This window comes from Prunus mume, linkage group LG7, assembly GCF_029339155.1.
Source record: "Prunus mume cultivar Tortuosa linkage group LG7, ASM2933915v1, whole genome shotgun sequence".
Classification (NCBI taxonomy): Eukaryota; Viridiplantae; Streptophyta; class Magnoliopsida; order Rosales; family Rosaceae; genus Prunus; species Prunus mume.
The window spans coordinates 8,425,264-8,449,254 of record NC_142704.1 but is presented as its reverse complement, the minus strand read 5'-3'; the positions used below and the strand labels follow the sequence as shown (position 1 = coordinate 8,449,254).

The following is a 23,991-nucleotide window of genomic DNA, read 5'->3' as shown; positions in this document are numbered from 1 at the left end:
GAAACACTTAAGGCTGGTTGCCTGCAAACCTAGTATGCATGCTCCAATTCTTATTTTCAAATAAATACCCCTAATCTAATATGAGTATAAAATATAAAATACCCCTAATATATGAGTCTAAAATGTGACAACCATAATTTTGTTGAAATTGTGTTTATGTCCAAAACACGTCGCCACCATATAATTTTGCGTTGAGGATAAGGCTTGTCCTAGTAAAAATATTACAATGACAATCTTAGTTGCTTTGAGGGCCCAACGCATAGCTCGCTTCCCTCTCAACTCCTCTCCCTTTGTTTTACCAAGTCTCTCTCATTCATCACAAACTCAAACAGACAAAACAAACAAAACAATACCAAAACAAACATCTCTGCACGTTTTCCCCTTTCTTGCTTACCAACAACATCCTTTCTCATCTCCATCTTCTCTTTCTGTTTCCTCCAACTGTCTAAGCATTTTTGTACATTCGTACATGCCCGAAATCCACGTATACCTTCTCTCCCCCATAACCCCACCACCCTCCTTGTTCTTGAGTTAAGCTCTTGCATTTTTGGGCCCAATTCTATTACTATGATCTATCCTCCATTGCCGCCACCACTGCCATTGCCACCGTCATTTCCTCCTCCTTAATTTGCACCATCATAGACATCAATGGGGAGAGAGATAAATGGGGCATCAATGCCTCAGCCCTTCTCCTCCCTACCCTTTCTTTTCCTTCTCCTGTGCGCATTAACATTCAGCCTCACAAGCTTTGTTTCAGCCAAAGGCAATGACTCTTCTCCTCCTACAGCCACATTCTCTCCTCCTGATAATTTTCTCATCGACTGTGGCTCGCCACAACAAACCAAACTCAATGATGGCAGGACATTCAAATCGGACCGTGACACGTCTAGTCTCTTGTCCACAAACGAAGATGTGCAGGCTTCAGTTGATTCAATCACTGCCAATGCCTCTTCCAATATAGCATCTTCCTCTCAGCCTTTGTATCGCACCGCAAGAATTTTCTCTGAAAAATCCACCTACACTTTCTACATTAACAAACCAGGCCAGCATTGGATTAGGCTTTACTTCCATCCACTTCCACACCAAACATATAATTTGACAAGCGCTGTTTTCACAGTAAACACAGATAAGTATGTTCTTTTGCATGACTTCTCTGTGACAGACAGTACCACCTTGGTGTTTAAAGAGTACATTCTCAATGTCACAGAAAACCGGATTTCTCTCCATTTCAGTCCCAAGAAGAAATCCTGTGCATTTGTCAATGCTATTGAGGTTGTCTCTGCTCCTGATACTCTGTTCAATAATTCAGCCACATCAGTTTCACCGGTTGGTGACTTCAATGGCTTATCTAATTATGCTTTTCAAGTTCGATACCGGTTAAATGTTGGAGGTCCATTGCTATCTCCTGCAAATGACACATTGTCAAGGACTTGGGAGCCTGATAATGCATATAATGCATTTCCACAAGGAACTCAAAATGTGTCTGTGGCTCCCAAAGCCATCAAGTATCCACAGAGTGGGGCTACTGTGTTGATTGCCCCGAATTTGGTTTATGCATCCGCTCAACACATGAAAGACTCTGCTACAAGTCAACAGAATTTTAACCTCACCTGGAAGTTGAATGTTGAAGAGGACTTTTCCTATTTGATCAGAATGCATTTTAGTGACATTGTGAGCAAGGCCCTTAATACTTTGTATTTCAATGTATATGTCAATGGGATGTCGGCCGTGTCCAATCTTGACCTTTCTTCACTCACGGGTGCCCTTTCCACTGCTTATTACAAAGATTTTGTGCTCAACGCCACATCAATCTCCAGTGAAAATAATACCATACGGGTTCAGGTTGGTCCCGGTAGTACTCAGTCAGGCTCTCAGGATGCACTTCTTAATGGATTGGAGATCCTAAAGATGAGCAACATAGCGGATAGCTTGGATGGTCTTTTCGGTGTTGATGGGTCATACAAGGGACCTACAGGAATAAGTACCATGAAGATAGTTGCAGGTGTTGGCTTGGGAATGGGATTGACAGCAATGTTGTTAGTTGTTGTAGTTATTGTGAGGTGGCAAAGAAGACCTCAAGGTTGGGAAAAGAGAAATAGCTTCTCATCATGGCTGCTTCCTCTACATTCCAGCCAATCTAGCTTATTCTCCAGTAAGAGCAGCTCAAGAAGATCAGTCGTCTTCGGCTCACGCAAGAGCAAAAGTAGTCACTCAACCTATTTCTCTTCAACTAATTGCTATGGAAGGTCCTTCACTTTCAGTCAATTACAAAATGCAACACAAAACTTTGATGAGAAGGCAGTGATTGGTGTTGGTGGTTTTGGAAAAGTGTATCTTGGGGTGTTGGAAGATGGTACTAAGCTTGCTATAAAAAGAGGGAACCCAAATTCAGAGCAAGGCATTAATGAATTCAGAACAGAAATGGACATGCTCTCCAAGCTACGCCATCGCCACCTCGTTTCACTAATTGGGTTTTGTGATGAGAATGCGGAGATGATCCTTGTGTATGAGTACATGGCTAATGGACCGCTTCGTGACCACCTCTATGGCTCAAACCAACCACCATTGTCATGGAAACAAAGGCTTGAGGTTTGCATTGGCGCTGCTCGCGGTTTACATTACCTGCATACCGGTGCAGCACAAGGTATCATACACCGTGATGTAAAGACAACAAACATTCTCCTGGATGAGAATTTTGTTGCAAAAGTTTCTGATTTTGGCCTGTCGAAAGCTGCACCAACGTTGGAACAAACTCATGTCAGCACAGCTGTGAAGGGTAGTTTTGGTTATCTCGATCCTGAGTATTTCAGGAGGCAACAGCTTACTGAGAAATCTGATGTTTACTCTTTTGGTGTGGTGCTTTTTGAGGCACTGTGTGCAAGGCCTGTTATAAACCCGGCGCTGCCAAGAGAGCAGGTGAGTTTGGCTGAGTGGGCAATGCAATGGCACAGGAAGGGTATGATTGAGAAGATAATTGACCCTTATATTGCTAGCTCAGTCGACTCTGGTTCCCTGAGGAAGTTTGTAGAAGCTGCAGAAAAATGCCTGGCTGAATATGGTGTTGATAGGCCTACCATGGGAGATGTATTGTGGAACTTAGAGTACGCTTCACAGCTTCAAGAGGCAGCCTCACAGATTGATCCTCCAGAAGATAAAACTTCCAGTCTCATTTCTTTGGAAAAACCGAGTGAAAATGACTCAAAGGAAGGCTCTGCTCTGGGCTCTGCTGTTGGAGTGAATGATGATTCTGAAGTGACAATTGGTTCTCCAGCGTTTGCTCAAAAGGGAAATATCCAGGGGAGGTAATTGGCCATAATTCCAATTGTTCAAGTTCTAAGCTGTGTGATGAATCAGGCTTTGATTGAATTACTTATGTTCCCAGTTTGTGAAAATCGACCAAAAAATATTGTTTGAGAAAATCTTCTAGATAGGTCTCTTTCTTGGTTTTTAATAATTCTGTAAGATATTAGTGATTACCTGCTAAGTTGTCAAAGCAGTTTGTTTTGAACTTTATCCATCTATAGCATTATCCTCCGTACGTTTTTAGCTTTAAATATCCTCGTATTGTATATCTGTGACTTTTTTTCGCTGTCAAGCGCAAACACAATGCTCTTTCCAGGAAAATTACTGCATAGAATTGTTGCCAACTCATGAGCTCAAACTTTAAATAATTCTAAAATCTGTCAACACATACGCTCATAAAGAGACCAAACCAAATATACAAAAGCTAATATATTTAAACTGGGTCACAAAAACCAGAAACATTGTGCATCTAACTCTAGAGCTTGGATGCCAGACCTGCTGGTTCCTTACTTTGTCCGCTAAAATTTGTTAGCAGAGCTCAAACTTGTGCCATTGCAACGTGAGATTGGGATCCTCTCTCCTTAGAGATGACTGGAGCATTAGCTTGGTGTTGCAATTTGCAAACCCCCCAATGTTTTCAGCTCTGTTATTGTACTGGCCTTCCTAATTTCACCAATTCAGCAGCTAATGATGTTGTATTTCTTTAGTCAATTAGCCAGTTTTGAAGCCAGAACTCTATGCCGAGCTACCAGAACTTCGTTCATCTGAGCAATTTGGTGCAGGAGTTTATTAATTTTCTGCAAATGCACCAAATCAACAATAATGAGACTATATTGAAAATAAAGTTATCAGCTTTTTCATTGTTGGGCAAATCAAATTTCAACGAACACACAAAAGTCAATCAAATTTCATACACTTTAAGAACATGGATGATCAGCTAACCTCATCTTTCTCTTTCACAATCAATTTCAAATGATTCCGATACCGCCTTTGCCGAGCGCGCAAGTACAAGGACAATAACATGAACACCCCAGCCGCCATGCCCGCGCCAGAGGCAAAGCACCAAACTTTATCGAACCCAAATGAGGAAGCCATGGCAAAAAGCTTGGAACACACTACTTCAACCCCAATTCCTATCCAGGTGGTGCCTTGAACAGGTTTCCGGACCTGCGTACCTGACGATAACGGTGAAACCGGGCCTGATTCATCGGAATCGGAAGGTGAAAAAGAGGACAGCAACGATGACGAAGAAGATGATAGTGATGGAGAAGATGGCGATGGCGATAATGGGTCAGAGTGTTGTTGATTGGGTTGTGATGGAAGGTGGAGATTTTCGTGGTTGATTGGAGGGAAGACAGAGCAGTCATTGTAGGATGAGAGAGGAGAGTCTCTGATGGCGACCATGGAGCATTCCTTCAAATGGGTTTTGGGGATTTGTTTGAATTCGAAGCCCTCTGGAGCAAAGTGCTCGCCCACCATTTTTCACTTGGCTGCAAGACTCAAGAAAACACCATGGAAGCAAAGGATCGCCTCCGTCCTCCGATGGTGTGTCTTTACTCCATCGAAATGGACCAGAGGTGTCAATTTCATCTATTTGATCAATTTGATACCCAATGCCTCTAAATTTGACCAGATTACGCTGTTCGTCAATTTCACCGTTAAATTAATGACATGGCAAAGTTAAGGCCCGACATGGCCCGGCTCATATCTTTAGGCGGGCCAGGACAAGATAATTCAACCTAATGAGCCGAGTTGGCCAGTAGTCCGTCATGGGCTGTGCAAGTCGGGCCGGCCCTTTTAAAACTCCAAAGTCTATTTCTTTTCTTTAATAATATATATTAAAATTTTAATTTTTAATTTTCAATTTTCAAAACCCAAATAATAATCTAGCTTTTTTCAAATAAAGTTATTGGCCTCTTTTTTCAACAAATAATAAATCTTGTTTGTATATACATATGAATATAAAAAAAGCTTAAAATAAAGTTGTAAAAAAAGTTACAAGAAAAATACAATAATAAAAGTTTGATGTGGGCTCATACAAGTACCTGGCACGATCCTATATGGGCTAGGGATGTGAACTCGAGTCGGACTTGATGATTTCATAAATGAACGGGTACAGCACGACCCTTTTATTAAAAGAACCGAATTTAGAGTCAACCCGCCAACCCCGAATTGACCTACTTGACACATATATGCTACTTATTTTTTATTACTTATTATTAATAATTGATATGTGGCATGCGTGTATTGGCATATTATATTCTATTCCACCTAGGATAGTGGATTGCAACCCTTTCAAAAGAAAACCTTTAGCCTAAGTCGATCTCCTCATTCTAATTCTCATCTCTATTTCACACCCAAGAGTTCTTGATTTTGTGGCCTTTTATTGTGACGGTGGTTTTGAATTCCTTAGAGTTCTTGATTTGGCAAATGTTGATGTGACTCGAGCAGTTGTTCAGTTTTGTTGTCTAATTGTCCAGTTCTTGGAAGATTATCAGTGTATGTTGCCACTAGACATTGTCCTCGCCTTAGAAGCATTAAGATTTATGATGCAAACCTTGTTTCATTTATTTATGTGGGGCTGGTAATGGGTAGTGTCATGTCAAGATAATAAACATGTCAAGAATGCTCAATTAAAATCTGGCATATTTAATAAACGTGTTGTAGCAGGTTCGAGTTGTGTTGAGCATGTTATTAAACAAATAACATGTTTATATAAATTATACTGTCATATTAGATTATCTCTGTGTTTGAGAACTCAAAACAATGTCTTTTGTTCCAACAAGGGAACTCCCTCTGAGCCAAAGTTGGAGAACTTAAAGTTGGGATATCGCTTGGGAGACTGACCTTACATTTTACAAAATGAACTGTACAAGCACACAAATTGTATAATTGATGGAACTATTTGTTTAAGTTGGTGCATGGCATGATCTCTTGCCTCTTCTTCCTCTTTGAAGTCTTCATTCTCTTATTCGCCCGGTGTGATGAAAACACCAACACCTAACGGGATCAATAACAAGTTTCTCTAGTGCAATCTACCATGTCATCTATCAAATAGGAATACCTACATCAAGTGTAAGTCTTCGCAAGCAAGGAGATGCCTTTATGAAAGAAGTTAATTGATGAAGAATCCATTGATCATCTGCTCGAACTATAAGCTCCAAATGCTTAAGATTTGCTAATATATGTTGCTATACTGCAGCCAAATACAGACTAATTAAAGAACACGTAATTCAACAAAAAGAACACAGAACCAAGTACACATGATAATTAAAAATACTAACCTTACTACTGATATTCAACATAAGAGTCTCTAGTTGAGAAAGACAGCATGAAAGTTTGGTGAAGGCAAGACTCAGGCTCTTGAAATGTTATGCATCCTCGAAAGTGGATACCTCAACAAGCGATAGCACATTACTGAGAAGCAAGTTTTCCGTACGTCCAACATAAATAAATGACACAAGGTTTGCCTCACAAATCTCAATTCTTCAAAGGCCATGACAATGTCTTATGGATAAACAATTGAGTGCAATTGATGGACGGACAACTCTTAAATCAACCAAATTTGTTGCACAAAACACTGATAATTGTTTGAGAACTGGACAATTAGACAAGAAGTAGTCAAGAACTTCTCGAGTCACATCAACATTTGCCAAATCAAGAACTCTAAGGAACTCAAAACCAGAGTGTGGACTTGGAATGCCACAATAAGGCGTCGTCAAAGAGGGACCCCTTTTCAAGACCTAATAGTGTGGAGGGAAAGTATAGGAATCTTCCGAAAAAAACACCATACTCTACATGAAGGTCGAGCACAAGCTATCTTGCACTGTCTTTTGCATTGCAAATTGAATCCATTTATCAATGGAACTGGTGAAACGACGATCTAAATCAAAGCATACCCTGAATTGTTCGAAATTTGAGCCTCTATGTTGTTTCAACACATGATTGACCCAATTGGCGTTGTTTTGAGGGACTTTGAAGCTGCGTAACATGACTTTATCAACATCAAGATAGAGAGAATATGCTAACACTGATTTCATGTGGCAGTTCATGGATTCCGGCCACCAAATTGTACTCATCCTTCACAAGAAAGAAAGAAAAGCAACAAGATGCATGCAGTTACATCTATGCTATGACTAAAACAGAGCGGAGAACTTACAAGGAATTTTCTGGCTTTCTTCTCAGATCTTTGTTCTCTGCTTTTCCACATCTTTGGGTTTGTTTCTTTCCCATAAGAATCGTATTTCATCTTCTCTATCCAAATAGCACCAGGCTGAAGACAAATTTATCAAGGAAATTGGCAATCGGAAACTGCCAAGTAAATAATGAATCAAAGAAGGGCAAAAGTCTCTTAATAGCTTATTTATACTAGGGTATGCTTACCAATCCTTGTTTACAAGGACTGCAAAAAAAGAAGCTGTAAGTAAAATCCCAAACTTTCTCCACAACTCTGCAACACAAAAGCTAGAAAAAAAGGCACAACAAAAGATGGGCATAATATAAAGAAACAAATCCAGTCATTAAATCATGACGTAGGTCGTTGCTCTTGCTCATAGGAATATAAAACCACGACGCAGGCCGTGATTATTTCGTGAATAAGACATTTTAAAACGTGCATAAAGAAAATAACGACGTAAAGTAGCTGCGCGGCTATACTCTTTGAATAAAAAATTATATTTAAAGCGTATAGCCGAACGGCTTTCCTCTTTGATTTAAAAAATATATTTAAAGCGTATAGCCGATCGGCTATACTCTGTGAATATGAAATAAATAAAAGAGTACAGCCGCAAGAGTTAAGCCGCGCGGCTATACCTTTTAAATAAAAATATTTAAATAGTATAGCCGCGCGCTAATACTCTGAATAAAAAAATATAAAAGAGTACAGCCGACCGGCTAAACTATGCGAATAAAATATATATTAAATAGTACAGCCGCTCGGCTGGACTCTTGGAACAAAAAATATATTTCATATTCATAAAGCAGCTTCTTCTTCTTCTTTGGATTGGGATTGGTGTGGGTACAGCTACTAGTAATTTGCCTTTGCCGACGACATTGACGCGGTTTCGGAGCCATCCTCCAGCTGATCCTGCTGCTGCTGCTTTGTTCGGTGGTGTTGGAACAACCCTCGCACTCGTCAGACACACTTGCCCCGGCACCACTGGTTTATTCATCTGAATCATCATCATCTCTCTGATATTATTTCAATTTTCAAATTGAACAGTGGTTGGTTAGTTGCTGCTCTCTCTCTCTCTCTGCTTGAGCCTCAGGCCTTGACTGATTAGGATTTTATTTTGTTGGAGGCGATGACTCCTTAAATAAAATATATATATATATATTTAAATAGTATAGCCGCGCGGCTATACTCTTGGGTATAACGCGTAAGTATAGCCGCGCGGCTATACGCTTTAAATATTGGCTTTTAGGGATGTAAAAAGCAGCCCAATGGCCCGGAATAAAAAATTAAAAAATTGAAAGGCAAGCTCTGCCTCAGCATGAATATAAACTTAGTAAGTAACCGAATAAAAAAAGTAAAATATTGAGAAAAGTTGGCATCATAAAAAACATAGGCTAAATTGCATAGAAACGTCCTTGTGGTGTGGATCACATATCAATTGTTAATCATATACAATCTTAACCGTTCAAATTTTTTTTTTTTTTTTGGAGAGAGGTAAGACAAGTTTGACCAAAAAGAACAAGTGTCAGACTTACACCAGTATATATAATATATGGATACAGAGTCGTTAATCCTAGCTAATTTGAGCTTGCAGCAGTAACTGACTACAAGATCACAAATTGTACCGTTGAAGGAGCAAGTTGCTGCTTTAGCATGATCTCTTGCGGCTTCTTCATCCTTGACCTCTTTAATATTGTTTTCTGAGAATTTTATCATCTACAGCTGCTATTCACAAATGAGAAAGATACTTACTAGAATGCATGCACCACCAAAGGCAGCCATATGATATGAGCTATAAGCCTGTAACATCAACAAAATAAAGTTTGCTCAGCAAGCTAGCATATCCCTCCCAACTTGTGCCTCATAGTCATTTGGGTAGGTCACGTGATGATTGAGATAAAAATAAAAGTTAGCATAATCGTCTCATGAAAATTCTTCTCCGCTATACCATCCCAATTCCCAAGTTGTTCTCAATCACTTCATATGCTTCCTCCATTCTACTTAAAAAAAATTTAAACAAAAAATCACAATACTCAATCCATCCACCAAGAATCCTAGTATTCTAAAAAATACACCTAAGCCATAATATTATCCTTTGGGACATTTCCACGCCAGGATAAACTTGCAATTAAAAATTATTCCGAAAGAGAATGAATGAATGACTTTGCAGTCCAAAGCAACGGGCCACTGTTTTTGCTTCACCGAAAGCCCTGGCTGTGGGCTGTGGATGGCAACGTCACAACATAGGGGCTCTCCACTTGTCTTAAAATAAATATGAATGGGAAGGAAGAAAATGGCAGTCCAAACAGTGACTTTTGATGGAAAAACATAAGTCTATATTGGCCAATAGCGATAACTTCTTCCTTTTGGCAAGTTTTTGAAGGAAAAAAAAAACCTATATGGCCCACCATATGTGTTTCTTGAAGGCTTTTCTGTTATTTTAAACCAATGAATGGCATTTGCGTGTAGATCATGAACGTATAGGATATAATTTTGATTGTTTGCTTCTTTCTTTTTTGCCTTCCCATTAAAAAATTCTTTGTTCCGCCTTTGAGTCAAATTTTTTTATATATTAGGTAAGGGATGAAACTTTCATAGGCTTCCGTTGAATTTTTAATCATTTTAGTTATTTTCATCAACTACTAGCCTTGTACTATTCACAGTCAACGGTCTTGGTGTTGTGATCATGTCTTTATAAATATGATCGCCTCATGCTTGTTCATTCTCATCTTTGGGTGGATAAGGTGTTGATCCTACAGTACTACTCCACGTAGGAAGATTTCAACTCTTCTTTTTCCATTGTTTATCTTTCAGATTATTGGCTCAGTCTTTTTATATCCTCATCACCTGCATGCACAGTTCATCCTTTTATTGTTGCAATGGGATCTGATTTCTGTTTTCTTGGTGTTGGAAGCTTTCAGTTTCAGAAATGGCGCAATTTGGTGGAAATCCCTTCTTCAGTTGCAGAAATTGCCAAAATCCTCTTGCGCTGCGTGATGATCTTATATCCAAAAAGTTTGTGGTGAGCAATTAACTAAAAACTCTATGCTATTATTATTTATCCCAAAACTTATGGCATGATATTTGATCTATATTTTTTCTTTACCCTCCTATGTCACTATGGTCAAATCCGTTACTTGGCCCCGGCTCCTGAAGAGGAGCTTCCTGAACCGGAATCCCGGGCCGGGAGAGGCCATGCTTGATCCAACAATTTAATCACAAATGTATGCTTATATTAATGACTTAATGTGTGCAATTATATATCCAACAATCAAATGTTTTGTGTTATTTAGACAAAATCAGGGGCAGGATATATGTTCTCTCATGCAATGAACATCATTGTGGGACAAAAGGAGGACAGGAAGTTGATCACTGGCGTTTTCTCTATAGCTGACATATTTTGCAGCAACTGTGGGGAGGTCTTGGGTTGGAAGTACGTTCGAGCTTATGATATATCTCAGAAGTACAAGGAAGGCAAATTTATAATTGAGAGAGCAAAGATTGCCAAAGAGTACTAATAGTAATTCCCCCCAATTACAATTTACAAGGCACTTTGCTGCTCATAATAATTCCATTTGGAAACTCTTTGTTCACTTGCTTGCTTGTTTGTTGAGAAATGTAGATTCTCATCCTTTTTATATTTATAATTTGGGACAAATTTGGACTTGGAGGCGCAAGCATTGTTTGTTGGGTAGTTTTTCCACCCACAAGTTGCTGGCATGCTAGCTTCAAAGTGCGTGGAGGTGTTTAAAACAGAGATCAAACTATGCAAATCTCTTACGAGTACATTCATATAATTTCAAATACTCATGCAGCATGTTAATCAAGAACAACATAAAGCCAGCAGCAAGAAGAGGTTAATTTTTCGGCTCAACGCGAAAAACAAGAACGTAGCAAAGTATGCTGCCATCAATAAATAAAATTCCTCCTTAAGGATTACTAGAACACAATACAAAGATGATCTCAAGATTGTGAAAGAATTCTATTCTATTGTTCTTGGAAGTTGGAAAGAAGACAACTGATCAAACAAAAATACAAGTAAACGTGAACTGTCATCAAGTTTAAATCTTCTGTAACTGATGTTTTACATCATTAACTAACAATAATCACACATTTGAGGATGTTTTACTCACTAGCTGTGTGATCCACTATCCCCATGCACCAGATGCCGCCGAATATCAAACTGGTCAACAGACTCCAAAGGAGTGGCCGTCTCATTTCTGATCCTCTTGATCTTAGGGCTTAACAATCCCCTGTGCCTAAACCCATACAGCTTAAGCACCTGGTTATCTGCAAAGTTGAAAGCCCTCTCCATGCTGCCCAAGCACCTCTCAACAGGGTAATCCCCGTAACTTCCACACGGCTTGCAACCCACAAAATGGGTCACAAATGGCCACCTCTCGTCACCCAAGCCCGGATGATACTTTTCTATCATCTCTTCATACCGATCCACCAATCCAGCCCAGTAACCATGCAAATAGTAGGAATTCTCAACATACACCTTCTCCATCCATTGATCCTTCTGTGAAAGCAACAAGTATATCAATGCTGACTGATCATCGGCCTCAAACGCTGGCCTCCCCTTCAAATTGGCAGTCAAAATCTTCCCAGCCTCCTCTCTTATCGGACCCTTGGGGCCCATTGGAGCCCAAGCATCAAGCAAATCCAAAGACCACTGGCAATTCCTAAACAAAAAACTACCGGTATTCAACGCAATCCACGACTTCTGCTCAAACAACAAATCCGGGTACCCATGAATCACAAGATTATGACTATTATACTTGGAGAGTGGAAGCTCGAACACCATATCAGTAAACAATGCATCACTGTCCATCCACCAAATCCACTCAACCTCAGGATGCGAAAGCATCAGTCTTCGAATCAAAGGCAATTTGGCCCAATAGCCAGCAAGTTCCTTATCTAGATGAGCTAAATTATACACAATCTCAATGCCATGAAGTCTACAATAATCAATCTTGTTCTTAATTACTTTCAACAAATAATGGTCCCCAATTGGGTTATCACACGGCTTAGGAGGAGACCCAGTTACGAGCAAAACGCGAGGCTTACCGTTAACCAAGCTCGGGAACTCAGGGTTGGATTGAAGCCAAGCCTTCCGCTCTTTGTCCCAATTCGCGATCTTGGGTCCCAGAGTGTATGTGATGTTGGGGTTGATCTCGGTCTGAGTCAGCTCATCCGGGTCGTTGGGGTCAGAGTCCGATCGGATCTCGGCGAGGATCCGATTGGTCTCCTCGATGATGTTCTGGTTGATGGCGTCGGCCTCGGAGTTACCCAGGTTGCCGACCCCGATTGTGCCTCGGAGGACGAGGATGGTGACAAAGCCGCAAAGGATGGTGATTTTGATGTTGTTGAAGGTCTTCTGGATCTGGCGGCCACGTGGCAGAGACCCATAAGCACGACCTGCTCTGCCATTGGCCGAGGTTCCGGTGGTGCTAGTGGGCAACCCACCAGCACCTCTCTTCTGAGCTGTAAAACTACTGTCTTGACCCATCTCTCTCTTTCTCTAAAAAACCTGCTCAAACTGTATATGTATGTAATATATGCTGTTGGCTTGTGTAAATTTGAGTGTGTTTTGGGTTTTTGGGTGGTATTGTAATTTGTATAAAAAAAAAGGCTAGAAGAAGCCTGGAAGACGCTGTAAAACCCTAAAGGGGGGTGATGGGGAAGAAGAGGACATGGTGGGAGTGTTTGGTTATGGCGAGGTGGCAACTGCTGGCGAGGTTGGTTCGAGGTCCGTCTGATTGTTTGAGAGATGATTAGAAATTGGGGAAATGTAGAGACATGTGTCCAACACCGACTGTCGTGGGGCATTCTGTCTTTATATTTTATTGTCTGATCTGGATTTGGACTATTTTTTTAAATTATTATTTTTGGCCCAAATCCCATTGGGTCTCGTTGAAAATGAATATGGAGCCCGGATTTACTGGACCTCTGACCTATGGTGATCCTGTGTTTCATCTCCCATGAGAGAGAATTGTGGGGCATGCCTTCATCACCGTACATTGTGCTGACCCAGGGATAATCCACGGGATATTTTTTTCCAATGGTTACATTGTGTCTATGTAATAATGGTATTTGATGAGGTATCTTGCAAAATTGTGTGATATCTCCAAATAAATGATTAATAATGTTATGTTTGCTTCGCGAAATAAACTTGAGGTTAATGAAACTGTCATGTCTATATCTCTGAAAATGAGAATAAAAGATGTTCATTCCCGTATTTTAAAACACTGAAAAATAAAGTCTAAGAAATGCCACTATCTCATTTCCATTTTTAGTGAAACCTCAAAGAAAATACTTTAGTCATGTCTCATTTGACTTCAATAGCTTGACACTTTGATGAAGAGACACACATTTCTAATTTACTCATTTAAGATGAGAAAACAATGGATATCTTTTTTATTTCCTTTCCAACCATAGCTATAATCTCCAACCTTTTAATTATTTCAGAGTCAATGGGAGCCTCCTAAGCTCAGCAGCTGCCTCCGGCCTGTTCTGCACCTCCGCCTCCACGGCTGGAATTTGACGCGTGGTACTAAACCACCAAGAAACGCGTTTCAGCTTCGAAACGCCGACTTGTACTTTCCATGAAGAATGTTCACTCCCACGCCACTTTGAAGCGCGTGCAATACAACCCCCTCCCCAATTACACGTCGTCTGACTAACCCAACCGGACATGTGAGTTTGGAGCTAGATTGGGGATCGAGGGCCCCACAAGATCCCATCTCAGTTGCTATGTCAGTCTCCAGTGTCTTGATGCCATGGTCCATGTGCCGTGTTTCAACTCCCTGTCTCTCTCTAGCCGATAGCTGGAGCAAAGCAAGCCTTTTTTTTGCTGCAGTTGCTTGCTTGCTCTTTTCATTTTTTCATTTTTCAATATTTTTATTAGCAGGGTTTTATTTCCATTTTTAATTTGATTTTTTTGGGTAATATATAAATTAGCAGGCCTCATTAATCTAATAAGATGCAATTACTTGCGGTGATGATGCTCAATTAGACGCAAAGAAGACAACTGTGACAAACAATTTAATAAAATTGGGTACAATATTAGACAATTTACCTTCCTAACTTTCTGGATCACAAGGATTATTAAATTAATCAACCAACTGGTAGACTAAAATGTGATGAATTTACCAATAGTTTACAACATGGCTAAAATTTCAGAAAAGTGAAAGAAAACACAGTTACAAAAAACATATAAAATGTGATCATTTGATACAATTTTCCCTAAGCTCTCATTACAAGTTTACCAACAACTTCAGATTCAAAGCCAGCTCAACCACTATCAACCATGCAAAACACTCAAAATTCAATTCATTTGGTCAAATGAGTAACCATTCAAACAGAACAGGTATACAAACATTGTATTTCCATTACCAATGTCATCTTGCTTCAGATATTATTCAAGAGTTTAGCATTTTCAACCAACGTATACGGATACAGAACCGAAGGGATGCTAAAGAAAGAAAACGGTACAAGTTATAGGCATACCGATTAAGTTGCAGCAGATTTCTTATTTTCCTTCTTTATCTTCTTATTTTCTTCTTCATCATTTCTTCTTCACCTTCCTCCGTATTGACGTCTTCTTTGTCTTGCCCATCTTCTTTTTAACTTTCTCTTGATCCTTTGCTTTGGCGCAGTCTATAAGGCTGAGCTTTTCCTCATTCCTTGTTGGCTTGAAAACCTCAGTGATTGAGGGGTCCAACAACTCACTTGAGCAGCGAAGAGTTACACCCATAGCCATGGCTTCATCCCAAAGTTCTCTACCCTTTTCAAAGTCCCCTCCCCTACAAAACTTGGGAATCAGCACATCATAAACAGGTCCATAACCACCCAATGAGCTTGCCTTCATCCTTTCAAATAGCTCAAGAGCATAATATGGCCTCTCATTTCCAACGAGTATACCAATCAAATCATAGTAGAACTTGCAATTCGGTTGCAGGCCCTCTGCAAGCATCTCATCCACCATCTTATTTCCTTTACCAAATCTTCCGGACAAATACAACACTCTTGCAACAAGATAATAGCTGACCCAATCCGGAGAACAACCTGTTTTCTTCATAGTCTCAAGAATGTTACAAGATTCCTTGACTCTTCTTGTTCTTCCCAAGCAAGACAGCAATATATTGTAACTAATGGAATTTGGAAAAATTCTATATGTCCTCATCTCAATCATCACATTTAAAGCTTCGGGAACAAGTCCAGAAGGATTGCATTTAAGGTTTTTCATACAAAGGCCCCTAAGGAATGTGTTAAAGCAAAACAAGTCCGGCATGATGCCAGCTGACTTCATTTCTTTGATTATTCTTCTTGCTTCCTTGACATTCTCCTGCACAGACCATCCATATAAAAGACTCTTATAAATGCAAGGCTCTATACCAGCAATCTTATCCCTATGGTGCCAAACAACCCCTTCTGCTCTCTTAGCATGCCCTCTAGAACAAAGCGCATTGACAATGCCGGTGACTGTATGACCATCTTGAGGACACTTGTATGTGCTCAAATTCTTAAACAGACCCAATGCCTCATCTTCCCTCCCCAGCTTGACCAAAGCCTCAGCAACAAGACCAAAAGTCTGAGCTTCCATTGCCCTTCCAGTCTTCACAAGGTCAGAAAGTAAAATGTGCATTGCCGTGTGGTCCTTCTTCTCTGCAAAAACCCGAATGCCATAGTTATAATCCTTGTCTTTCAAACCATAATCCAAATTCTTATGACACCACGAGAAGAACCTGAGCAACCTTCTAGTGGGTGCTTCGCTTTTGCAAGAATCAATGACTTGGGTCACAAGTGACGATGTCAAGGAACCTGTAAATTTATTTAGACTCAATTCCAAATCATCTAAACCGCCAATTGCTCTCGAAACAATAGTACACAGCTCTTGTAGCTCGGGCGACGGAGGCAACATGGTAGAATAGTAAAAACACAAAAAGTGTTGAGATTTCTGAGTGCTGACTGCATTGTACAGCAAACACCTCCGCCATTTTGATATCAATACAGAACGCATGTTCAATGAGGATATTCGTCAAACAGTTAGACTGCATTATATAAAAAGCTTGACCCCAACATAGCCTGCCAGCCTACTGCAAAATGAGAATACTTACCAAACGTTTTATGACCTCTAATTTGTAATAGCCGTTAAACGACACGTCAATACGTGTCCCTTGCATGTAATTCAAGGAAACCAACAAGGGCATAATGAGACACTCGCAATCTGCCAGGCCTGCAATCCTCAAATTCCATTACTGTGCCTGAGATGGTTAAGTTGGCAGCCCCGAAGTTCTCTGATTGATCACCGATTCAACCCTCTAATGCCGAATTCGAAGTTTTAGAATAAAAAAGTTGATAACTTTACGCTTTAATCTGATCAAGGACAATTAGGTAGCTGGTGGAATTGAGATCGAGAAGGATGAGTGAGGTATTTGAGGGGTACGAGCGCCAATACTGCGAGCTCTCCGTCAATCTATCAAAGAAGTGCACGGCTGCTACCGCTGTTGATGGAGGTAATAAATCTCTGAAAAAAGAAATGCATTTGCCTTTTCTTTTCTTTTCTTTTCTTTTTGTGGGTTATTGGGTTTGGCAAACTCAACATAAAAAAATGCATTTGGGTTTTTTATCCCAAAAAGAAAGAGAGTTGTATTTGGGGTTTATTTTTATTTTTATTTTTATTTTTCATTTCGTATTGGTGGGATGCATCATGAATTTGGATGTTTTATTTTTCTTGTTTAGATTAAAATTTTGTATATGCACTTGTGAGAGACTTTAGTATGTGCATAAAAGATGGTGTTCTGTGAATTCTTGCTTTGCAGAGGGAAAAAAACAGAGAATTGCAGAGGTAAAAGCTGGATTAGATGATGCTGATGCTTTGGTATGTCACAACTCCAGTTAATTTTCATTGCTTAGATGTGTGTTTTTGTTTATGTTATTAGATTAATAAATCATGCCATGTTGGAAAAACTATCCAGCTTAGGAAAATGGACCTTGAGGCAAGGAGTTTGCAGCCAAGTGTGAAGGCAGCGCTTCTTGCCAAGTTAAGAGAATATAAGACTGATTTCAACAATCTTAAAAGCCAAGTTAAGAGAATCACATCACCTGTTGCTAATCATGCAGCCCAGGACGAGTTGCTGGAGCCCGGAATGGCAGAAACCTTGACGGTATTTTCTCCATACCTCTGTGTTTGTGTGCGTGTGTATGTGCTCATGTGTGCATTGCTGCATGATCTATGTTTGCTCGTCATAATTTTCTTGTTCATGGCATGGGACGTTTGATTATGCAACAGACATCGAACGATCAAAGAGGGAGATTATTGATGACAACTGAAAGATTAAATCAGTCGACGGACAGGGTCAAGGAGAGTAGAAGAACAATGCTAGAAACAGAAGAGCTTGGGGTCTCAATCCTCCAAGATTTACATCAACAACGCCAGTCTCTTCTACATGCCCATAATACAGTATGTGTGCTATGCCTACTAGCCTTAGTTACTCTGGCTTTATGTGTGACATTGCCACAGAAAGCATAGGCTTGTTTGGCTTGCTTCTGTGCCTAAATTAGTCTGATGAGGATATGAGATGGTTGAGGTGGTAAACCTGATTTTGTTTCTTCCTTTTTGACAGATCCATGGGGTGGATGGAAACATTGGCAAGAGCAAAAGGGTCCTGACAGAAATGACAAGCAGGATGAATAGGAACAAATGGATTGTTGGCTCCATAATAGGAGTCCTTGCCCTTGCCATCATGATTATCCTATATCTTAAGCTTACCCACTAGCCTATACTGCTGCTGCACTGCCTGGAATAATTTTACTGATTTGACACTTCATCAAACTCTCCGTGTTCTTTATGTTGTTGGATATTGTTTCTAGCTTCTCTTTTTCTTCTCTCCAAGATATTGGCTAATTCCAGCGAGGGGCAAACAGAGTTGTGTTTTTGTTCTATCTTACAAAATTGTTGTTGGAATGAAGGAAAGCAAACCATGGACTCTTACGAGATGAAAGCATGGCTGAAAAATAGGACAGAGAGTAGAACGTTTATCAGGGTGAGCACCTAAATTCATCATCTGAAAACCCCTTTTGAAGTCCTATTGAGATGAAAAATGAAATGTGTCCCCTTCTTTGTTCAGTAAACCACAACATCTACATCAAAGAAAGGAAATAAGCTTACTATGCAGGTTCTTCATATACTGAACACAAGGCTAAGGAAAAAGATACTTACATTATGATATTTAAATGACTACAGAATTCCATACTAACAAAAGGGGGAAAAAAAAAAAAAAAACCCTCCTCCTTTAAGAGATTATCTAAAACTTCTCCATTGAGACATTATTCAAAATCTCAAACATTTTTTCACAAAATAAATTCGGAAGATTAACATATTGCCAGTTTGGATTTTGAATATGGTGATGAATCAAGGACAGCATGCAGAATTTGTGGTTGAAGAGCTCTATATCATGTGTCTTTTGGGAATTTTTGTCCCTGAGCAAGATGGGCAAGGGGATGCTTTACCAAGATCTGATCTTTGATTTTATTGAATTAGAACCAGAAGCTTGCAGCCTTGATCAATGTCCTTCAACCAATATGTTGATGCACCTAGTATACTTCAATTAAATGGGCAGGCACCAATCCCCACTCATCACATAGAGAGCACCAAAAGATGCAGGTAACTTCCATAACGAAAGGATTACGACTAGAATGGAATTAATGCATCTTAGGAATGAGACAACTGTCCCTCAAAACCAAATACAACGACTTCAATATCAAGAAGCACCATCTTCCGGGGAGGAATCCCTTGACACAAGCTCCTCATCATCCTTTTCATCCTCCTCATCATCATCATCAACAGAAGCAGGGTCACCATTAAGATCCACATTTACACCATTTAACTTCCTCACAAACTGTCCCCGCACACGAGGCCTCCTTTCGGCAAGTCGTTTTCGATTAACATACCGGATCTTTTTGTCAAAACACCGCTCCTTTCTCTTTTGCCTAAATTTAATCAATGCTGCCTCCCTTCTGTCAACCTTATTTAGATTCACTTCAGTTGAAGATGAGTTTCCAAATGATGGCCATGAATGAGGATTAGGCATTTGACCAGGTTGTAAGCATATACTAACCGGGTAATAGGGGAATGACGCCATCCCATTTACATGTGGAGGGCAGTGTGGAAGATGATTATAATGTGGCATAATAGCTGTTGTAGCATGATTTTGCATATCATGCAGATTCTTTTGATAAACATGGGCTGATGATGACATCATAACTTGATTGACAGCCCCAGACATATAATATTGATAGGCAGCTTGGGCAGGCGTGCCAGAAAAATCATGTTGATGTTCATTTCTTGGATGCACAGGCATCAGAGAGTATCTATCTTCCTCAGCACTCTTTTGATTTTGAAGTTCCATTGATCCAGATGGGGTACTAGACCTCTCCAATGATAGAGAATCTGGGATACTATTGCTGCTTGGCAAGTCGTCTCCTTGTGAATAGCTTTCCCATGCATCTCCATTTCCATGTACTTGGGGATTATCAACCACTTGGAGACCACATGCTTGATGTTTCTCTTCTATCCTCAAATGTTCAGCGGTAATGTCTTCAACATGAGCAACCACTTGAGAGTTGATTGTAAGTTTGCTTGATTTGACATAGGTAAAGAAGGCAGATGACTCGCCAATCTTTAGTTCGCTCTTTTTTGGGCCAGATAAAAATTTTCCTGAGGAATATTATCAGAGAAAAGGGCAAAAGTTACCCAAGTGGTAAAGATGAAAAATGGCATACTGAAAAACCATTCTGCTTCTAAGGAAAAAGTTTCTCAGATCAGTGAAGTCAAATGAATGATGCAGCTAGACACAAAACACAGCCCTTAGCCATACATGATGGTATCTAGTGAACACATGCTCATCGCGTATGATATAACAAGAATTCTCACTGTTTCTGTTTGTCATCATCATTAAAAATAATAAATAAAACTATACAAGAAGTTCAGAAAAAGCATTAAACTTTTCTCACATACTTGTTTTGGAAAAGGAAATGAAAACAATAAAGACTGCAGTAAGACAAACAACTATAGGCTCAATGTCAATAATTGTCTCTAGCTTTAATTGTATTAAACTCTCAAAGTCTTCAAAGACTGTCATCTTTCCTAGTGTAAACCAAACTGAAGCCAAAACCTCAAAATATTTTCAGAACTCAGCTTAAGAAAAAAAAATATATATATCAGAAAAGGCAGTAAAATTGAAATGATGTCGTCTCATGGTATTACTTTAACTGATCCTATGTATTCATACATCACTTGTTTCAACTACACAAACTATGATTCATTTATTCAAATGCAATGCGGAAGATGATAAACAACATTAAGCTTAGGAGATGCCTGGACTTTGAAAATCAGCAATTCAATTGTCACAAGTGGCTCACCAGTTTGTCGGTCACTTATTCCAGGAACATCAGGCCGAAATTCTGATATATTCTTGGGTGGAAGATCCATAACAGCAGCAGACTAAAAAATTAAAAAATAAAAACATAAAGAAGAGGAAGCCAAAACAAGAAAAGAACATATATAAATACACGTTCATAGTCATTATAAACATCACTGATTTTCCTAGGGAGCTGGATCCACATATAAATAGTTAGGCTTCACAGTTTCAGCACAGAAAAATGAATTTAGGTTTCAGCAAAGAAAATGTAGACAAGTAAACCATGACTGGTCCATGACATTGTGAGTCGTATGTCTACTTGGTTCATGGTTGAAGTAAGCGCTACTAATAAGTAATTAATTTAATCTTAAATGAAGAGAAAACCTAAGTTCCTGTAGTTAATTATGAATTATTTGACAGATTCAACCCGAGTCCTAACTAATTTTTCAGATTCCAACAGTTGTTTCATCTCAAATCTAGTTCAGCATGAGTTATTACTGAATATATGATGTCTGCTGGTAGAGGAAAATAAAATTTCAACTAAAAAGATTTATAATGAGTTACATTCAGTTTTCAAGCCATTAATGTACATTTTAAATATTTAACATCTAAAATGTGTTACTTAGATATATACAGGGCCCTTCAATGGCCGGATCCTGCACCTCAAATAATATCTATGCATATGTACTCTTAGGTGTTATGCCTAATCTAAAATGCTTCCACATGTATTTTGAGTAGCACTACGGACTCTTATAGTGCTATATAATCCAACTTGGACTGATTCCATAGATCACCCAAATAAAACTCAAAACAGCGTATAAAGTTCACATTTCACATCTTGTATATATTGCATATTAGACCCCTCTTAGACCAATACAAGCAAGACTTATTACATGATGCAGCGTCAGTAGAGATATTGGTCTCACAATGAACATATTTTTTAGTTTGTATATATTTAACAATCAAGCTTCAGCTCTATATTTATTAATTATTAAACCCAACTTCTCTTCTTTACTTTTCAAAAGAATAAAATAGCATAGTCACCTTATCTTCCTGATGAGCTGACATTCCTATCTCTGGATTGGCAGACTTGTCATCTGTGTCATCCGAGAATAAGGTAGTACTGTTTGTATTAGATCCGCTAGGGTCTGATATCACCGGATCAACATAATTCAAAATGTTCTTCTCTGCTAGCCCAAGCTGCCAAATACATAAAAATATAATATAATTACTGATTTGAGAGGAAATAGTATTCTAGTGCACACACATCAATAAGGTAGTGGAACTTGAAAGAGAGGTATTACTGATACACAGACATGGCTCTTTGAAATAAAGGTTACGAACTTTAACTTCAGATGAGAGAAGGCTGAGAAGCCAAGTAAGCTAATTGCATGCTTTCTTCTGAACTACCCAAGATAATACATTCACCTAAGAGGGTCATAAAGAGATACTAACAGCCTAAAGCAACATCAACACCTATATGATGGCAAGGGGCAAGAGAAGATTGACTGGTATGGAAGGGGTAGAGATAATTAGAAGAACAGCTCTAGAAACAAAAACATCAAAGTCATGCAAACGAACCATGCGCCTTCTTCTCCACATGTGTGTCCACAAGTTTAGAAGCTCATTAGTTCGTAAAGGCTTCACAAGATAGTCTGCTGCTCCAAGCTTCAAGCACTTAACAACAGTAGAGACCTCATCTTTTGCCGACATCACTAACCAAAAGAAAAGGTTCAACAGTACAGTGAGGTTACGACAATACTTTTCCTCAAAAGGAAATATTTATCATTAAGTGAAAATGGCTGTGGTAAGACTAAGAGCAAGACATGCTTACTGATTACAGGAATGCGCCTTAACTCTCTATCCCGTGTGATGTACTTCAACATTTTCATGCCTTTGTTCATTGGAAGGTCAACTTCAGCAAGTATGAGATCGATATCAGGCCCTTCTGCATTCAATGCATCAATCACCTGTCTAGGAGACCTCACGGAAATAACTGTGAAGCAAAGAAATCAAGAGTCATAATTTAACACACGCACATCATCTTCCATTTTTTTAGCAGCCAAACAGAAGATAAACGTTAACATTTTCCTAACTAAACTTCAGAAACCAAAGACTACCCCACACCAAAAAACAAAATTTAAGCACACGACTCACAAAATTCAGCACCACATGCAGTAAATTAATTAAAGAAATAAAAGAAAATGATATATTACCCTGGTAAGAGCATTTCACAAGAAGCGTGAAAACCTCTTCCGAACTGTACTCGTTGTTATCGCACAACAAAATTCTCACTCTGCTCCTGTCTATGAACCCATCAGCACCGCCGCCGCCGCCGCCGCTATCACCAGCTTCACAGTCTCTGTTCAAATTCAGCTCCTTAGACTCCATAGCCAAAACCCACCAAAGCCCAAAACCACTCCGAAATGAAACAGCTTTAAAATCCCATCACCACCTCAAACCCAAACCACTCCTCAAGGAAACAGCTTTAAAATTCCATCACCACCCCAAACCCACCCTCAGGCAAATACTCTTAATACTAGAGAACCTCCATGGCAGAAAATTCCACTTCATGGCCTCAATCAGAATTCGAAATTAGGGTTATGGGGGTCTCCACTTCCCAGCTACTCCATTCCCAGTCAAAACCCAAGCCCGCCGTCCGTACAATCGAAGACCCCGAGCGAGCTGAGACGTCAGTTGATCGACGGTTGAGAATTCTTGACCAGCAGGGGAGCGGATAGAATAATTAAGAGTAAAAAAAGTTCCGAGCTTGGATCACCGGCCAGCAGCGCACGCTAGCACAGCCAAAATCGGTCTGACTCGGCCTTGGGAGGCCGAAAGAGAAAGAAAGTGAAAACAAAAGAGCCAAAAAGAACGAAAAAACTAGAAAAAGACTAGACGGACAGTAATGAAATTATTAAATTCTCAATCCGCCTATTGGGTATTGGGTATAATTGATCTGTTGTATCTCTCAACTCCATCTGTCCAATTATAGAAGGGATATTTTTATTTTCGGCACGGGAAAAGTTACTAACGTGCGCCTACACGACGACAGGCGCATGATAGATAAGAGGAGACGTGGAGGGT

At 39.6% G+C, this 23,991-nt stretch overlaps 7 protein-coding genes across 8 annotated transcripts; 3 read left to right on the top strand and 4 right to left on the bottom strand.

Moving 5' to 3' along the window:
* Window positions 1-648: 648 nt before the first annotated feature.
* LOC107881621 (Protein kinase superfamily protein) lies at window positions 649-3,444 on the top strand. Its single transcript, XM_016795872.2, has one exon. It carries the CDS (start codon window positions 649-651, stop codon window positions 3,304-3,306), a length of 2,658 nt encoding a protein of 885 aa, XP_016651358.1. The 3' UTR covers window positions 3,307-3,444.
* A 419-nt stretch (window positions 3,445-3,863) lies between these two features.
* Window positions 3,864-4,909, bottom strand: LOC103338468 (uncharacterized). The gene is made up of 2 exons (XM_008241672.3): window positions 4,246-4,909; window positions 3,864-4,100 (listed from the first exon to the last, which is right to left on the bottom strand). The coding sequence occupies exons 1-2, from the start codon at window positions 4,780-4,782 to the stop codon at window positions 4,011-4,013; spliced, it is 627 nt and encodes a 208-aa protein (XP_008239894.2). The 5' UTR covers window positions 4,783-4,909; the 3' UTR covers window positions 3,864-4,010.
* Window positions 4,910-10,092: 5,183 nt separating this feature from the next.
* On the top strand, window positions 10,093-11,143 carry LOC103338472 (Yippee family putative zinc-binding protein). Of its 2 annotated transcripts, none has more exons than XM_008241680.3 (3): window positions 10,093-10,247; window positions 10,399-10,499; window positions 10,771-11,143. In XM_008241680.3, exons 2-3 carry the CDS (start codon window positions 10,407-10,409, stop codon window positions 10,993-10,995), a joined length of 318 nt encoding a protein of 105 aa, XP_008239902.1. In that variant the 5' UTR covers window positions 10,093-10,247; window positions 10,399-10,406; the 3' UTR covers window positions 10,996-11,143. The 2 variants fall into 2 exon arrangements, with proteins under 2 accessions (XP_008239902.1, XP_008239901.1); XM_008241679.3 differs by having other exon boundaries at window positions 10,096-10,247; window positions 10,392-10,499.
* A 213-nt stretch (window positions 11,144-11,356) lies between these two features.
* On the bottom strand, window positions 11,357-13,295 carry LOC103338470 (putative xyloglucan 6-xylosyltransferase 5). The gene has a single exon (XM_008241677.3). It carries the CDS (start codon window positions 12,987-12,989, stop codon window positions 11,610-11,612), a length of 1,380 nt encoding a protein of 459 aa, XP_008239899.2. The 5' UTR covers window positions 12,990-13,295; the 3' UTR covers window positions 11,357-11,609.
* A 1,330-nt stretch (window positions 13,296-14,625) lies between these two features.
* LOC103338544 (Pentatricopeptide repeat (PPR) superfamily protein) lies at window positions 14,626-16,502 on the bottom strand. Its single transcript, XM_008241759.3, is given in 2 exon segments — window positions 14,626-15,035; window positions 15,037-16,502. Coding segments are annotated over 2 exon segments (1,509 nt in total). The 3' UTR covers window positions 14,626-14,992.
* A 354-nt stretch (window positions 16,503-16,856) lies between these two features.
* On the top strand, window positions 16,857-18,406 carry LOC103338474 (vesicle transport v-SNARE 11-like). The gene is made up of 5 exons (XM_008241682.3): window positions 16,857-16,998; window positions 17,305-17,363; window positions 17,461-17,649; window positions 17,775-17,945; window positions 18,109-18,406. Exons 1-5 carry the CDS (start codon window positions 16,905-16,907, stop codon window positions 18,259-18,261), a joined length of 666 nt encoding a protein of 221 aa, XP_008239904.2. The 5' UTR covers window positions 16,857-16,904; the 3' UTR covers window positions 18,262-18,406.
* A 279-nt stretch (window positions 18,407-18,685) lies between these two features.
* On the bottom strand, window positions 18,686-23,880 carry LOC103338476 (two-component response regulator-like APRR1). The gene is made up of 6 exons (XM_008241683.2): window positions 23,121-23,880; window positions 22,739-22,900; window positions 22,486-22,619; window positions 21,949-22,104; window positions 20,906-20,987; window positions 18,686-20,201 (listed from the first exon to the last, which is right to left on the bottom strand). The coding sequence occupies exons 1-6, from the start codon at window positions 23,293-23,295 to the stop codon at window positions 19,246-19,248; spliced, it is 1,665 nt and encodes a 554-aa protein (XP_008239905.2). The 5' UTR covers window positions 23,296-23,880; the 3' UTR covers window positions 18,686-19,245.
* Window positions 23,881-23,991: the final 111 nt, after the last annotated feature.